The sequence below is a fragment of the Nycticebus coucang genome, chromosome 12, assembly GCF_027406575.1.
Source record: "Nycticebus coucang isolate mNycCou1 chromosome 12, mNycCou1.pri, whole genome shotgun sequence".
In the NCBI taxonomy this organism is placed as follows: Eukaryota; Metazoa; Chordata; class Mammalia; order Primates; family Lorisidae; genus Nycticebus; species Nycticebus coucang.
Window position 1 is genome coordinate 8,449,201 of NC_069791.1, and position 14,224 is coordinate 8,463,424.

At 54.2% G+C, this 14,224-nt stretch overlaps 3 protein-coding genes across 9 annotated transcripts; 2 read left to right on the plus strand and 1 right to left on the minus strand.

Annotated features, from left to right (window-relative positions):
* Positions 1-5: 5 nt before the first annotated feature.
* Positions 6-8,488, minus strand: MBD6 (methyl-CpG binding domain protein 6). Of its 7 annotated transcripts, none has more exons than XR_008373209.1 (15): positions 7,050-7,351; positions 5,954-6,017; positions 5,623-5,759; positions 5,230-5,332; positions 4,940-5,102; positions 3,673-4,719; positions 2,854-3,512; positions 2,427-2,580; positions 2,081-2,250; positions 1,546-1,959; positions 1,389-1,441; positions 1,115-1,178; positions 807-971; positions 475-538; positions 6-220 (listed from the first exon to the last, which is right to left on the minus strand). XR_008373209.1 is itself a non-coding variant. In XM_053554957.1 (13 exons), the coding sequence occupies exons 3-13, from the start codon at positions 5,733-5,735 to the stop codon at positions 897-899; spliced, it is 3,015 nt and encodes a 1,004-aa protein (XP_053410932.1). In that variant the 5' UTR covers positions 5,736-5,759; positions 5,954-6,017; positions 8,030-8,488; the 3' UTR covers positions 6-896. The 7 variants fall into 7 exon arrangements, 2 of the variants coding, with proteins under 2 accessions (XP_053410932.1, XP_053410931.1); XR_008373210.1 differs by having other exon boundaries at positions 803-971; XR_008373213.1 differs by having other exon boundaries at positions 6-538.
* A 1,017-nt stretch (positions 8,489-9,505) lies between these two features.
* On the plus strand, positions 9,506-13,324 carry LOC128561138 (DDIT3 upstream open reading frame protein). The gene is made up of 2 exons (XM_053554963.1): positions 9,506-9,579; positions 12,412-13,324. Exons 1-2 carry the CDS (start codon positions 9,517-9,519, stop codon positions 12,451-12,453), a joined length of 105 nt encoding a protein of 34 aa, XP_053410938.1. The 5' UTR covers positions 9,506-9,516; the 3' UTR covers positions 12,454-13,324.
* Positions 13,325-13,543: 219 nt separating this feature from the next.
* On the plus strand, positions 13,544-14,160 carry DDIT3 (DNA damage inducible transcript 3). Its single transcript, XM_053554962.1, has 2 exons — positions 13,544-13,681; positions 13,764-14,160. The coding sequence occupies exons 1-2, from the start codon at positions 13,544-13,546 to the stop codon at positions 14,127-14,129; spliced, it is 504 nt and encodes a 167-aa protein (XP_053410937.1). The 3' UTR covers positions 14,130-14,160.
* The last annotated feature ends 64 nt before the right edge of the window (positions 14,161-14,224 follow it).

Consider the following 14,224-nt stretch of genomic DNA (forward strand, 5'->3'; position numbering starts at 1 on the left):
AGAGCCAGAGTTTCAAAATATTCTCATCTGTTAAATTAAGAGTGTCTCCCATAGAAAAGCAGTGGAGGCCCCACAGGGCAAGTACAAAACAGAATTAAAACTCCCAAGGGTCTTGTCTTTACAAAAGAAAAGGCAGGAGGCAGCCCCTGGACAGCTGGTCATGCTGGCCGCTCCGGCTGGACCGCGTTGCATAATCCTCAGTCGCATCATCACAACGTCTCTGAGCGTTTTGATGGGGGAGAAGGGGCAGTGTAGTGTGTATGGGAGGAGGCCCAGAGGGCTCTCTATGCCCCCTTACCCCCTTTTAATATCCCAGAGGAAAGTGGGGGGAACCTGGCTACACCTTGAAATGAGGCTATGTGTTTCAAACCTGGGGACAGGGCCAGGAGAGGATCTGTGCTTTGAGCAACCTGAGCCAGAGGGAGGGGGCGTTGGAGGGGTTGGGGAGGATGCATGACGCTTATTGCTTTGTACCTTTCACTGGGAAGGAGGGCAGCAGCCAACAGTAGCTCACAGGTTTGTAAACTGAGCCTGCTGGCTTTGAGAGGGAGGCAATGAAGTCGAATTAAATATAAAAGTCATTTGTGCAAAAATAACTTAAACAAATAAAAGACCTGGGGAAGGGGGTGTTCTCCCCTTAGCGCCTGGTAGGGAGCGGGCCATATACCACCCCCCCAGGCCTTTTCAGTGACATGGCTTTGGGGGGGAGGGGGTGAACTTCCCTACCCCCTGCAATGGCTCAGGATGGGATTGTAGGGAAAGGGCTTGCATTTGTGCTCTGAGTGGGGAGTAGTGCCCCCACCCACTGTCCACAGGTGCAGGTGGCTGGCAGGGGCTCCCAAGGCTCAGCACTCAGCTCTCCCCAGTCAGGGTCAGATCAGCTCCAGGTATGGCTGTTACGGGGCCAGTTTCCTCCTCTTGTTTTTGGCAGGACGGCCAGGGCGGGCCCGGGGAGGCAGAGGGACAGCCGCCTATGTGAGAGAAGTTGAAAGACACGATCAGTCATTAGGTATCAGGAAGTCTGATTTTTCTCCTTACTCCCTCTAGCCCTCTTTTCTTCCTGCCTCATCGCTTACACCCTGCCAATACCTACGCACCCCCCACACACACTTACTCGGGTTGTAGGGCTGGGTTCCAAGGTAACGTCCTGGCGGGAGCTGTTGCTGTTCCGTGTAGGGCTGCAATGAGGGGCACAGAGGATCAGGGACAGCTCCCCAAACACCAAGTTTCAGAAGTTTCTACATTTGGATAGTAAAGGCTTAATATCCTCATTCATATTCAAATTAAGTATCTTCTCTTTTTGAAAACCAAGCTACTAGGTAGACCCTTAGACTTGTCCAGTCCAACAAAGAGGCAAAGGCCAGTACCGTGGTGAGCCCAACACTTACTTGTATTTTCTCCTCCGGCCACGACGAGACTTTCTGACTACCCCTGGGGGCACCTGAGAAAAGATGGACTCTGTGTGTTGGAAAAGTTAGAAAAAGGCAACATGGCCCTAGCCTTTTCTCAGAGCCCTTGAGCCCAGACCTCCATCACTCTACTCACCTTAAGGTCTTCAGAATGGGGCCCAGCAGGGGGTGGATCCTTGGGCTCAGCACCCCCTTCAGCCAGTTCCCCATTATGCTGCCAATGGTGGGTCCTTCTAGGGGACCGTTCCATTTGTCCATTGAAGCCACCACGTGTCCCCCATTTGAGGGCCAGTCGGCCAGGTTCCCGCCGGCTGCCAGGCTTTCGACCCCGGCCTGGCCTGGCCTCACCATTAATGCCCCTAAGTCCCCCTCCTCCCCTCCGGCCCCGTTTCCCTGACCCCCTCCCAGTGAGCAGCTCAGGGACTGGGGGGTCGGGAGAACTGTGGGGTGGGGCTAAGGCACTGAGGGGAGGCCGAATAGGCTCTGGTTCGAGGGCTGAGGTGGGGCTTTCAGGGGGTAGACAGGGAGCTTCTGGCTGCTCTGGAGGGATCTGCTGGCAAAAAATAGTATCTCAGTCTCAAATATGGTCTTCCACTATAACTCAGAAAGCCTTAAATTTCCAGTTTGAGAAAAAGTTCTCTCCCTGGCAAATTATACACCTACACTCTCACCTGGAGACTCTGTAGCAGGCAGGCTAGGGGACTAGAAGCCTCTGAGAGGGGTGGAGGAGCTCCCCCCCCAGGGAGGAGCTGCAGCCCCAACTGGCCAGAGAGAAGAGGGCCAGGAGGCTGCAACAGGCTGGGGAGGGTTCCAGGGCTGCTGGTCAGTGAAGAAAGGTCACCTGTTGAGGAATGTGCAAAGTCAGGGGTCTCTCCCTAGGCAAACCAATTAGGCTGGGCAGACCCCATTGTTTTCTTTTATGCTTTATCCAGGGGCCAACAACTTTCTTCCCCAACTTATTCACCTTCCCAAGTTCACTGCTTCTCTTTCACACCAAGAGTACTCTCTTGGACTCACCCAGCAGGCTGGCACTCAGCAGAGGGCTAAGGAGTTGGGGGGGTCTCCCTGAGTTGGAGGGGGCCTTGCCCAGAGAGGAGGCCCCCGGGTCAGTAGTTGCCGTGGTGACACTGGAGGTAGGTGGTCCAGGTTGGGGGGCACTCAGGACACAGGGCTAAGGAGAGAATGGTTATAAAGCTCCCATGAGCGAAACAGTCACTGGATGTCAGTACTTTCACATTCACTGTCTGACTGGAACCTCAAGTGAGGTAGGCCATACTTATTAAACACAGACCCAGTTCTTGTAAGCCATCCTACCCCCAGCCAAGAACTAAGGCCTCCCCAAAGGCCCTAAGGAAGAACTTAGGCATGAAACTAAAAGCCTCTGATTCCCAGCCCCCATCTGATTCTACTTGTTCTGTACCACCCACTCACCCCCTATCCTTACCTGGGGAGGTGTCCCCGAGGGGGGATCCAGGCTGGCAGCCAGCAGCGCAGAATTTAAAGCTATGAGGGTAGGGGGGGCTGAAAGTGGGGGGAATAGTAGAGGGGGCAGGTCTCCTAAACCTGAAAATGGCTCCCCACTTGGACCCCCAGCTCCTTCTGCAGATCCCTCCCCATCCCCTGCTGTGGGGCCTAGGGCCAAGAGGGGCAGGAAAGAGGCAAGGAGGTTACTAGGGGGTGCAGAAGGAGGTGGAAGAAGGTCTGAAGGGGGTGGTGGAAGCAAGGGAGCCACCAAAAGTGAAGGCCCTTCAGGCTCGCCTGGGGCTAAAGGAGGGCCAGGTCCCCCTGGTGGGGGTAGCAGGGGCTCAGGAGGAGGTTGTCCTCCTCCAGCCAGCACACCAAATAAACTGTGGCTAAGCAATGGAGAAGGTGGAGGCTGCCCCAGACTTAGAGGGAGAGGCAAGGCTCCCAGCATCCCAGGAAAGCCAGCTCCACTCAGTGCCAGGCCCTGCTCAGGGCTGGGGAAAGGGAAAGCCTCCCCGCCAGCCAGGGAAGGCAGAGGGCAGGCTGGGCCTGCTCCCATCCCCAGCCCTTCAGATGGGCTTTGAAGCACAGGGCTGGGGACCATAGGGGCTTTGGAGGCAGCTGGTGGGGCAGGGGCACCTGTGAAAGAAGAGAGAAATTCAGTTCAAGTGAGGCCCTTTCTCCCAGCATCCAAAGAACCTCACCTCACTGCCCAAAGAGCTCTCTAAATGTCCCCCCTAAATGCCTTGGCTGTCTCTTTCCCACCAGAGTGAGGAAGGGCTCCACGACATTTACATACCTGGCACACTGCTGATGCTGCCACTGGTGGTCCCAGGCAAGGAGGGCTGGATGGGGTGCCTGGGCTGGGGAGGGCTCCCTGAGGAGAGGGTTGGGGGAGGAGGAAGGTGTGCATCTGACCCCAAAAGGTTAAAGCTTCCATCAGAGGGGGAAGGGCCAGGGGTGGGGAGGCCCAGCAGGGATAGCACAGAAGGGAGAATTGGTTGGGATGGCTCTGGAAGAGGAAAGGGTTGGGGGACAGGAGCAGGGGCCCGAGGACGGCTCCGTCTAGGGGTTTGAGGGCCTCCCCCTTCTAGCAATCGAAGTACAGTTGGGGGTCGGCGGGGACGACGTTGAGAGGAGGGGCGAAGTGATGAGGAGTGGGGAGCTGAGGGAGCCTGGGCACGAGGCCTTCTGCCCTGTAAAGTGCTGGGAGGGGGTAGTGGGGGATGCTGTGCCTTGGCCGCTGCAGAAAGTAGGCTGCTAGCAAGGAAGGGGGGTGCCCCAGGCCCCTCCACTGTGGGGGCCCCTCCCAGAGGTCCCAGGACCAGGGGCAGGTGCATAGTGGCTGAAGACACTGGTGGCTGAATGGCAGGACCAGGGGGGCAAGGGAGATTATTGCTTGGGGGCAGAGGAGGGGGTGTTAAGGCATCACTACAGTGGAAGAGAGGAGGGTCTGAAGGTGGTGAGGAAGAGGCATGAGGGGCTGGAGAACAGCCCAGATCAGAGGGCACCAGGCTGGGTCGGAGGGTAGCTCCCCAGTTGTACGAAGGGGCATTGAGGCTGATAGCAGGTGGAGGAGGTGGGGCTGGAGAGGGGGCATTGCCCCTTGGGAGGAAACAGGGGCTGCTGCTACCCCCAGAGGGAACTGGTTCAGGAAGCCTTGGTGGTGGGAAGAGCCCCCCAGGGCCTGCTAGAGGGGGGAAAGCCTGGGGAACTGAGGGTGGTTCTGGGGGAAGGGAGCCAGGACCTCCATTAAGTGGAGTTGCAGAAGGAACTCGACAGGGAGGGCGGGCAGAAGGGGGCCCTGGGGACACAGTGTGGAACATTTGGGGGCTTGCTCCCTCTCCTGCAATAAATGAAAAATGGAGGGTCAGCCTGTGGCTCTTCTTCCCAGAACTTTGCCTTCTCCAGTCCCATCTCCCACAAGTTCCCAACCTCCCAATCCCCTCCTCTCACCAAGCAGCTCCCTACCCCATTCTTCTCTTTACTCCCTCTCAAAGAGCTCCCCCCACTATCAGTCTTCCAGGCCCTTAGGTTTTCCTTCCATAAAGTGGCAGAATACTCACCAGGAGAAGAGTGTGAGCAGGTGGTCTCCATGCTGCGGTACAGAGTTGCCATGGCAACAGCTTTCCGACGGTGGTTGCACAGCTTGGTCATGTCCTCCTCTGATGCTGGCCCCACCCCAGCCCCACATAGGGTCACCGGGGCCAAAGGGTCAAAGTTGAAAACCTGTGAGGTAGAACCTTGTAAGGGACCCTGAAGGAGTGGAACCCTGAGAAGGGCTACTATGGCCAGTGATTTGTAGTAAGTCTTTTGACTTATCCCTGTACTCTCCAGCACCCCTCACCACTCTGACCTTGGGGACATTAAGTGGACACTCCAGACCACACTTGCAGGTCCCATCGCTAAGGAGGTAGCTCCGGGTTTGCTCCAAGGAAGACAGCTCTGTGCCACTTGGGCTGGGAGAAGACAAGGTCAGAGGACATGGGTTAGTTGTCAGAGAATCAGGAGACACTCCTAAAGGACAGTTCACGAGGTAAGAGGAAGAGCAAAGGGTAAGGGATGTAGGAAGAGACAGAAGGAGGGAGAATGGACTCAAAGGCCCAGAGATACACAGAGCAGAAAGGCTGACAGAGGCAGGAGAACGAAGGAGAGAATAGGTACTGGAGAGGAGGGGTGGAAGAAGGCAAACCCAGGCAACTGAGGACAGCAGGGGTGACAGAGCTTGGGGAAGTATGAAGATTCATACCTGATATATAGCACAGCACCCTCTCGCACACAGCGCTGCCAGCCGATGGGGACAGATGTGGCCACAGGGCCCCCAGCTCTGTCTGCTCCACTGCTCTCATTGCCCCCATTCATTGTGTGTAATCAGCTCCCGCGTGCCTGTTAACACAGACGTCCGCGTGGGTATTAGGAAGATTAAACTGGGTTGGGTACCTGAGGGAGTACTCCTGGAAGGTAAAGCTTGTGGAGTGACCCAAGAAAACTCAGGAGTAGCCCCACAGTGCCAACAGGAACCCCTCAGTGAGCTGGGACAGAGAACAAGGAGGAATCCTCTGCCATATCACCACAGCTACCTGAACATCTCTGCAAACATTGTGGGGTCCAGTCTAAAGCCGGGGCCACCAGCTTAGCCCACACCTGCAACACAAGGAGATGGGACTGTCAGGAATCTGCTCAATTCAAAGAGCACCACAGCCCAGGACACTCTCAAGGGAAACATCCTTAGTAACGTGAGGTAAGTGCCTATAAAGAGCTCGGGGATCTGCTGGCTGAGTCCACAAGCATCCTTTCCAAGCCCAGTCCCTAGGGACCAGAGGATCAAGAGCCTCAACATCCAGAGACCAAGGAATCAGCCCAATTTCTAGACACACGAAGAGCAAGGCCACTTTGTCCTATTAGGATCAGAAACCTTCAAACAGGAGTGTGGGCATATTCCCATAATGCTAGGCTACTAGGAAGTCTCCCAGAGTGTCTGTCCCCTGCTGCTCTCTACCTAGGAAGATCATATAAAAAGTACAGATGGCCGCACAGGTCACCAGGCAATTGCCTGCTGGGTGGTACCAGCAGAACTCCCCCCCATGTCTGCTCCATTGACTGACCACAGACAATCCCTTATCTAGTTCATTCGGGTCTTAAGCGAGGTTAGAATCACAGCTCAGTCTTCTCCCAGGTCTCTGAGAAGCTCCTGATTTTCCCTCAAGTCCAAGGCAAAGGGATTCAGAACCTCTTATCCCACTAGCTTCAAATCAGCTCCAAGAGACGTTCTCCTCTGATACGTGGAGACGCCCCTCAAACCTGCAAGTATCCTCCCCAACCTAACCATCGCTCTCACCCCACATTGGCGGATTCCAAACTTTCCCTCTCATAACAAGGCGCCCTGTCACCCAGACTGCTTCCCTCAGCTTGGGGAGGAGGGGAAGGCGCACGAAGTAGGAAGGAACTTGGGGAGAGGGCGGGCGGAGGGTGGGCGAAGCACTCAGAGGAGAGAGGTGAGGAAGGCACAAGTCAGGCAGTGAGAGAAACGGCGGGGGCAGGTGAGGGCGGGGGAGTAGGGATGGGGCCGGGGAAAGGGGCCGAGAGGACGCAGAGGGGGCAGAGGGTAGGGACAGGAGGGGAGGAGAGGGGAGGGAGGGGGAGGGGCGGGGTGGGGGGGCCGGGCCCCGCACTCACCGCGGCCCATGGTTCGGCCGGCCCCGCCCTGCGCAGTCGCGGCCCAGAGGGTGAGTGGGAGGGGGTGGGAGGAGGGTCGGTGGAGCCCGAGCCTCCGGTACGGCCCCGGCCGGTCCTAGCAGGAAGCGCCGCCGCCGCAGCCGCCGCCGATCACCGAGCGGCCTCCCGCGCATGCGCCATGGGGGCCAGGGGCAGCCCTGGGGATTCCGTTCCCAGAAGGCACCGCGCAGGCTGCTGCCGCCGCCGCCGCCGCCGCCGCCGTCGCTGCAGCCTCCGCCGCCGCCGCCGCTGCCCGGACGGGAGAGGGGCGGGGCCGGGCCCCCGCCCAGCGGACAGCCGCGAGCCAACTGGAGGGGCCGCAGTGCGCATGCGGGAGCGCGCCTACCCCTCCCCCACAACCCCCCATTAATCCCCAAGAGAACAAACACCCCACGCTGCCCCCCCGTCCTCCGCGGAAGGATCTGAGCCTCTTCCCAGGCCACTGGTGGCCAATCCCAGCCCTCCCCAGGGAGGGGCCCCTTCCTAAGCCACAATCTGTTGGGGGAGCCAGGAATGCCGGGTCCAGGAGGGGCCAGTCCCAAAAGATGAAAGTCGCGACTTGCCCTGCCCCGCCCCAAAGGCTTGCCGGGTAGTGTGCTGTGACTTGACCCGCCTCCCCAGGTCAACATGTCACAACACGACCTCGGCCTGTCAAGTCACATGACCTCTGCCTGTCACTGACAACCTGGTCTGTCTTTAGGCCCGGACAGACCATCTGGTCCAACCTACCACCGCCCCCATTTATAGAAGGGGAGATGGAGGAGGACTGGGGGGACCGAGCAGCCTGGCCAACGACCTGTCCATGCCACACTACTCCAGTCACAACCGGCTTTGTAACAGTTTCTTCTTAAACTCTAGCTAACCCCATTAAGGTATGACAGCATATGTAACAGGCCACCACATGGCCTCTGTTTTGATGGCACAAGAAAAATACATTTTACCTGGTGTTTTCTTTTGAGACATAGTCTCGCTTTGTCGCCCTCATAGAGTGCAGCTCACAGCAACTGCAAACTCTTGGCCTCAAGTGATTCTCTTGCCTCAATCTCCCGAGTAGCTGGCACTATAGGCACCCGCCACAACGCCGGCTATCTTTTAGAGATGGGGGGGGGTCCTCGCTCTTGCTGAGGCTGATCTCGAACTCCTGAGCTCAGGCAATCCACCGGCCTTGGCCGCCCAAAGTGCTAGGATTTACAGGCATGAGCCACCCCGCCCAGAACGGTGCTTTTAAATTTTTGTTCAAGTTGTCTTCAAGTTCAGAGTTTTCATTTTACAACTCCATATCTTCAATTTACAAACAAGAACGGACCGTCCCTGGGCAAGAGACAGGGAATTCAGGCTAGAATGTGGGATCCTGACAACCCAGTCCCGGCGGCCGTAGCTTTAGTGCACGTACACGCCCAGGCAACAAGGCTTTACTGCGAACACCGAGGAGGCAGGATGCCTGCGGCCCCTCCCTCACACCCCGCCCAGCAGAGTGGCACAGGACCTACTATCTGGTACAGCCAAAGGGAGGGGCTTAGTCCTGGTGAAACGCACTAGAGCACCATAGGGAGAAATAAAGAGGGCAAACAGTGAGAATCGGGTCCATTGGGTAAAAAACGTTGAATTTCGGCATGCTGAGGGCTTAACTATAAGATAATTTTCTGCTGAGAGAAGCAGAAAATTACTACCAAGGGAATTCCATAACCTCAGCCCCTTTCAGGAGGGCTAGGAGGCTAGAAGAGGAGACCATTTCAGAAGAATCGCATGTCCACAATCCCAGCGGAAAGTTGCAAATTTTCAAAGGAGAAAGGTTCAGAAGGCCTAAGTGCCCATTAGTTGGGAGGGACCAAGGGAAATAGGGAGTCCTTTGAAGAGTAGGTAAAACAGGGGCCGACGCTGGATGGGCGGAGCAACAGCTCTTTGGGGGGGGGGAACAAGCGGCAGTGACGTTCTACCTTGCAACCTGGGGGTGGCCACGGTTGATAGCCGTTTGGGCCGTTGGGTGCTGAGAGTTTGTGCCCCGCCCCCTCCCCTCTCTCCCACCCCCCGCACCTCCCACCACTCTGGCTGTCTCCTGCGCGTGCGCGCGCAGACACTGGTTGCCAAACATTGCATCATCCCCGCCCCACTTCTTACCCTCCCCCCACACTCCCCTCCGCGCGCGCGCGCATGACTCACCCACCGCCTGCGCAAAGCCTCGTGACCCAAAGCCACTTCCGGGTCTGACACGGCGCAGACCCCTAAACCGGAGGGAGCGGTGGGGGCGGTGCCTCGGGGCTCCTGAATGGCGGACGTGAGGGACGAGGCGGGGCCAATGACGGCGTGCCGCTTTCTGATTGGTAGGTTTATGGATCCCGCCCCCCGGGGGGAGGGCAAGGAGATGGTAAAAGATCATAGCTCTACCACCCTGAGGTCAGAGGCTTGAGTCTAAGACAAAGAGCATATCATGTGGAAGATGAACGGGTGGCAGCGACAGAGCCAAAATCAGAGCCGGAACCTGAGGAGAGAGGTGAGTATTGACCCCCCCATCTACCCTTTACCCTCCTATCTAAGCTAACATCACTTGTCCCCTCAAAGTTGGAGCGTCCGCTCTTTAGGAGGTGCCCTACCCCCTCCGCTGTGAAATTAGGGACCGTCCGAGGGAGGGAAAGTATCCTTTATGCAGGAGTAGTACTTACAGACTCATATAATTTGGGACGATAGCGCCCACTCCATCTCTGCCCTAATCATGGGCCCTGTTCTATGCTGTTAGGCGAAAGGATCCCTGCTGCCCGTGGGGAAATTCATTCTCTCCAGTTGCCAACAGCGGGCCACCTCATTAGGCCTGTCTGGTGGGAGGCGGGGCAGCAGGACACACCCCTGCTCTGAGAAGACTAGATGACCATGGCTCAGGCCGTTTCAGCCGCTTCGCCACCAGCGGCATTCTCCCTACCCCACCCCGTCTTGTCTCGGCTGCAACGCCTCGGGGTCAGCACGGTCACTTGGGTAGCTGGGGCTCGTGCGCCCTGCAGAAAACAGCAGAACCTCGAAGACTGACACGAATTATTGGGGGGGGGGGGGGGCGAGAGGGGTGCAGATGCAGTGGGAGCCGAGGTGGGTTTCCCTTTCCCCAGAAGTGTCTGGGTTTCCCACACAAGAGAGCAGCCTGGATCTTAAGTGTAGAAAGTCATTTGGGTTCTCTCCAGTGTATTGTTTTTCCCCTGGGATTGGTACCTGCTTCTTTGCTCTGTCCTGTCTCCCAACTGATCTCTGTGTAACCATTGCATCAGGCCAGCCCCCTGTTTGGCTCTGCAGCCCTCTGGCCTAGGGCTTCACTGCTGATGAAAGCCAAGTCCTACACACTGGAAGGCAAAGAAGAGTTCCCCAGGGATGACAGCCCTGCAGAGAAATATTCAGGGCAATATTGCATCTCCAGGCCCCAGGGATAGGCAGCTGCTGCTCTGCCTCTAGGCTTATATAAAAGATTGAGAGGAATTTATCCATTTGTCCTCTACAAATACTTAATGAGTGCCTACTATGTGCCAATCAATTTGGGACCCAAGGCACATCCAGAGAGAAAAAAGTCATCTCAGTGAGAGGCATACAGTAAAACAAAATCTAAGTGCTAGGGAGAAAAACAATGTTCAGGGTGGAGGTTACAGTTTTACATTAAGTGGCCAGGAAATACTTAACTGATGTGACATTTAACTGAAAGACCCAAAGGAGGCAAGGCAGTGGGCCATGCAGTTAATGTGGAAAAAAGAGCTTTCTAGAAAGAACAGCCGTGTAGAAACACTAAGATGGAAACATGCTTGGCATCTTTAGAGAACAGGCCAGTGGACTGGACTAGAGTGAGGAGGAGGGAAGTGGTAGATTAAAAATCAGGAGCAGGATAGGAGCATACTGTATAGGGCCTTGTGAGCCATTGGGGGATATTAGCCTTTAATATGCATAAAATAGGGCAGCACGTGTGGCTCAGTGAGTAGAGTACAGGCACCATATACTGAGGGTGGTGGGTTCAAACCTGGCCCCGGTCAAACTGCAACAACAAAAAAAAATAGCTGGGCATCGTGCCTGTAGTCCCAGCCACTCGGGAGGCTGAGGCAAGAGAATCACCTAAGCTTAGGAGTTGGAGTTGCTGTGAGCTAGGTGATGCCACGGCACCCTACCAAGGGCGAGTGAGACTCTGTCTCTACAAAAAAAAAAAAAAAAAAAAAAACGCATAAAATAGGAAGACATAGGAGGATTCGGAGTGGAGGGGTGACCTAAGTTTTAAAATGCCCACTCTGGCTGCTATTATTGTGAATAAACTCACAGAAGAGTCCCAAAAGAATCAGACCTTCTGCATCAGGAGTCCTCTACAGTAATCAGGGAGAGGTGATAATAAACTAATCCAGGTTGGACTACAATGGAATTAGTGAGAAGTGTTTAAAGTATGAGTTGAGAAAATTTGGTCATGTTGCCAGATGCGGTGGCACGCACCTGTAGTCCCAGCTACTTCGGAAGCTGATACAGGAGGATCGCTTGAGTCCACGAGTTCTGGGCTGTGGTGCACAATGCAGTCGGGTGTCCGCACTGTTTGGGATCAATATGGTGACCTCCTGGGAGCTGGGTGCCACCAGGTTGCCTAAGGAGGGGTGAACCGGCCCAGGTCAGAAACAGAACAGGTCAAAACTCCCGTGCTGATCAGTAGTGGGATCACGCCTGTAAATAGCCACTGTACTCCAGCCTGGGAAACATAGCGAGACCCCCGTCTCTTAATAAAAACATATATATATTAAAAAATTAAAAACAAATTTGGTAATGCTTTGGATTGGATTGTGGGGTGTGAGAGGAGAGGAAGCAAGGATAATAAGGTTTTTGGCTCAAGCAGCTAGAATTGCCATTGAATGAGATGGGGAGGGCCTTGGAAGGGGAAGATCAGGAGTTTGTCTTTGGACACAGTTTGAGATGCCTATTAGACCTCCCAAAAAAATGGCAAGGAAGGAGTAAATACCAGAGTTGGAGTCTCCAGAAGAGGTCCAAACTGGAAATGTACACTTGAAGGATGTTAGAATAAAGTGAGGAAAATGCCACTTGATTTGTGTCTATTTTCTGTAGTTTAGTCCTCACCCTGGCAGGTTTGAGGCCTGCCTTGGATTTAGAGAAAGCTGAGTTGGCCAGGACTTTGCTGTTATGTAATCAGGACTACAAACGTCAACAACTAAAAATAAAGAAAGTCAGGCTCTGTCTTTGGAAATGGCTACAGGCACCATTAACTATCCCTAAGACTGGAAGTAAGGAAAGATAGGTGGCTGGAGATAAAAAGAACTTGCCTCTCCCCCTTCCAAAAATGGTCAACAGTTATCTTTATTCCCTACAGTGTTCCAGAAGGAAGTGTATCTTCATACATCACCACACCTGAAAGCAGGTAAACTTAAACCTTTCCCCAAACCAAGTCCCAAAAGATGGTTGCTTAGACTTCCTTTGCTGGGACCTTAGGAGATTATGGAAAGACCCAAACAAGGTGGGAGTGGAGGATTTGAATCTGAGTGAGTTTTGCTGTCAAGCTAGGTCTGTTCTGGCTTACCCCTAACAAGGTGACCATGCTCCTATTCCTAAATAAAACCTAATCCTCAAAAGTCAACCTCAACAAAGACAGTTGGCTTGTCTTACCAATGTTCAGCCCCGTCAAGGTTAAACTGACTCAAAGAACTATTTGCCCAAGATGCCCACACAGAAGGAGCACACATGGTCTGGTAATTGTACCTGGAAGCTACCAATAGAGTTCCCAAATAGGGCTGAGAACTTTGTAAGATCCTGTAAGAATGCTTTTTCAAGTCCTGGGCAAAAAGCAAGGAAGGAATATTAGTATAGACTAGGAGTTAGTAAATTTCAAAAGGCTAGACAGTAGGCTTGGGGCCATAGCTCAGAGAGTAGGGCACAGGCCACATGTGCTAAGGCCAGCGAGTTCGAGCCCGGGCCTGCTAAATACCAATGACAACTGCAACCAAAAAATAGCAAGGCATTGTGGCAGGCACCTGTAGTACCAGCTACCCAGGAGGCTGAGGCAAGAATCGCTTAAGCCAGTGGTTCTCAACCTGTGGGTCGCAACCCCTTTTTAACAATGAAAATACATTGCGGCATTAGGAAGGTTGAGAACCACGGGCTTAAGCCCAAGAGCTGGAGGTTGCTGTGAACTGTGACGCCATGGCACTCTATCAAGGGCAACATAGTGAGACTGTCTCAGAAAAAAAAAAAAGGTAAGACAGTAAACATTTTAGATACTGAGGGGCCATATAGTCTCTGTCACCATTCATCTCTACCATTATAGCACAAAAGCAGCTATAACAGTATGTAAATAAATAGATATGGTTGTGTTCCAATAAAACTTTACAAAAACATGTAGTAGACTAGTTTGGCAACCTGTGACATAGACTGCTCTGTGAAGCTTATTCCACCTACTCCCCATTATTCTAAGTATATACTTTTCCAGACCTGATCCAACTGCAGAGATGGCAGCTGAGTCATTGCCTTTCTCCTTTGGGACACTGTCCAGCTGGGAGCTAGAAGCCTGGTATGAGGACCTGCAAGAGGTTCTGTCCTCAGATGAAAATGGAGGTACTTATGTCTCACCACCTAGAAATGAAGAGGTAAGAATGCTAGGCCTAAAGCCAGGGGGTGATGTTACCTTTCCATTCTCAACTAATACCCATTCTTCCTCTTTCCTTGAAGGAAGAATCAACAAAAACTTTTACTACTCTTGACGCTGCCTCTCTGGGTTGGCTGACTGAGGAACCAGGAGCAGCAGAAGTCACAGGCACTTCCCAGAGCCCTCACTCTCCAGATTCCAGTCAGAGCTCCCTGGCTCAGGAGGAAGAGGAAGACCAAAGAACCAGGAAACGGAAACAGAGTGGCCATTCCCTAGCCCGGGCTGGAAAGCAGCGCATGAAGGAGAGAGAACAGGAGAACGAGAGGAAAGTGGCACAGCTAGCTGAAGAGAATGAACGGCTCAAGCAGGAAATTGAGCGCCTGACCAGGGAAGTAGAGGCGACTCGCCGAGCTTTGATCGACAGAATGGTTAATCTGCACCAACCATGAATGACTGGGACCATCACCCTCACACACACACACACACACTCAGGCCACACTACCTACCTTTCCCAGAAGTGGCTCCTGACCACCTCACTAGTGCC

What these genes read in the sequence shown, in the direction of transcription:
- MBD6 (XM_053554957.1), bottom strand. Translation starts at nt 5,735, where the DNA reads ATGAATGGGGGCAATGAGAGCAGTGGAGCAGACAGAGCTGGGGGCCCT. An exon ending in CCTCGGGGACACCTCCCCAG is followed by an intron (nt 2,581 to 2,853) that starts GTAAGGATAGGG and finishes TTCTCTCCTTAG; the next exon opens with CCCTGTGTCCTGAGTGCCCC. An exon ending in GCTGAGTGCCAGCCTGCTGG is followed by an intron (nt 2,251 to 2,426) that starts GTGAGTCCAAGA and finishes ATTCCTCAACAG; the next exon opens with GTGACCTTTCTTCACTGACC.
- LOC128561138 (XM_053554963.1), top strand. Translation starts at nt 9,517, where the DNA reads ATGTGGAAGATGAACGGGTGGCAGCGACAGAGCCAAAATCAGAGCCGG. An exon ending in GCCGGAACCTGAGGAGAGAG is followed by an intron (nt 9,580 to 12,411) that starts GTGAGTATTGAC and finishes TATTCCCTACAG; the next exon opens with TGTTCCAGAAGGAAGTGTAT.
- DDIT3 (XM_053554962.1), top strand. Translation starts at nt 13,544, where the DNA reads ATGGCAGCTGAGTCATTGCCTTTCTCCTTTGGGACACTGTCCAGCTGG. An exon ending in CACCACCTAGAAATGAAGAG is followed by an intron (nt 13,682 to 13,763) that starts GTAAGAATGCTA and finishes CTTTCCTTGAAG; the next exon opens with GAAGAATCAACAAAAACTTT.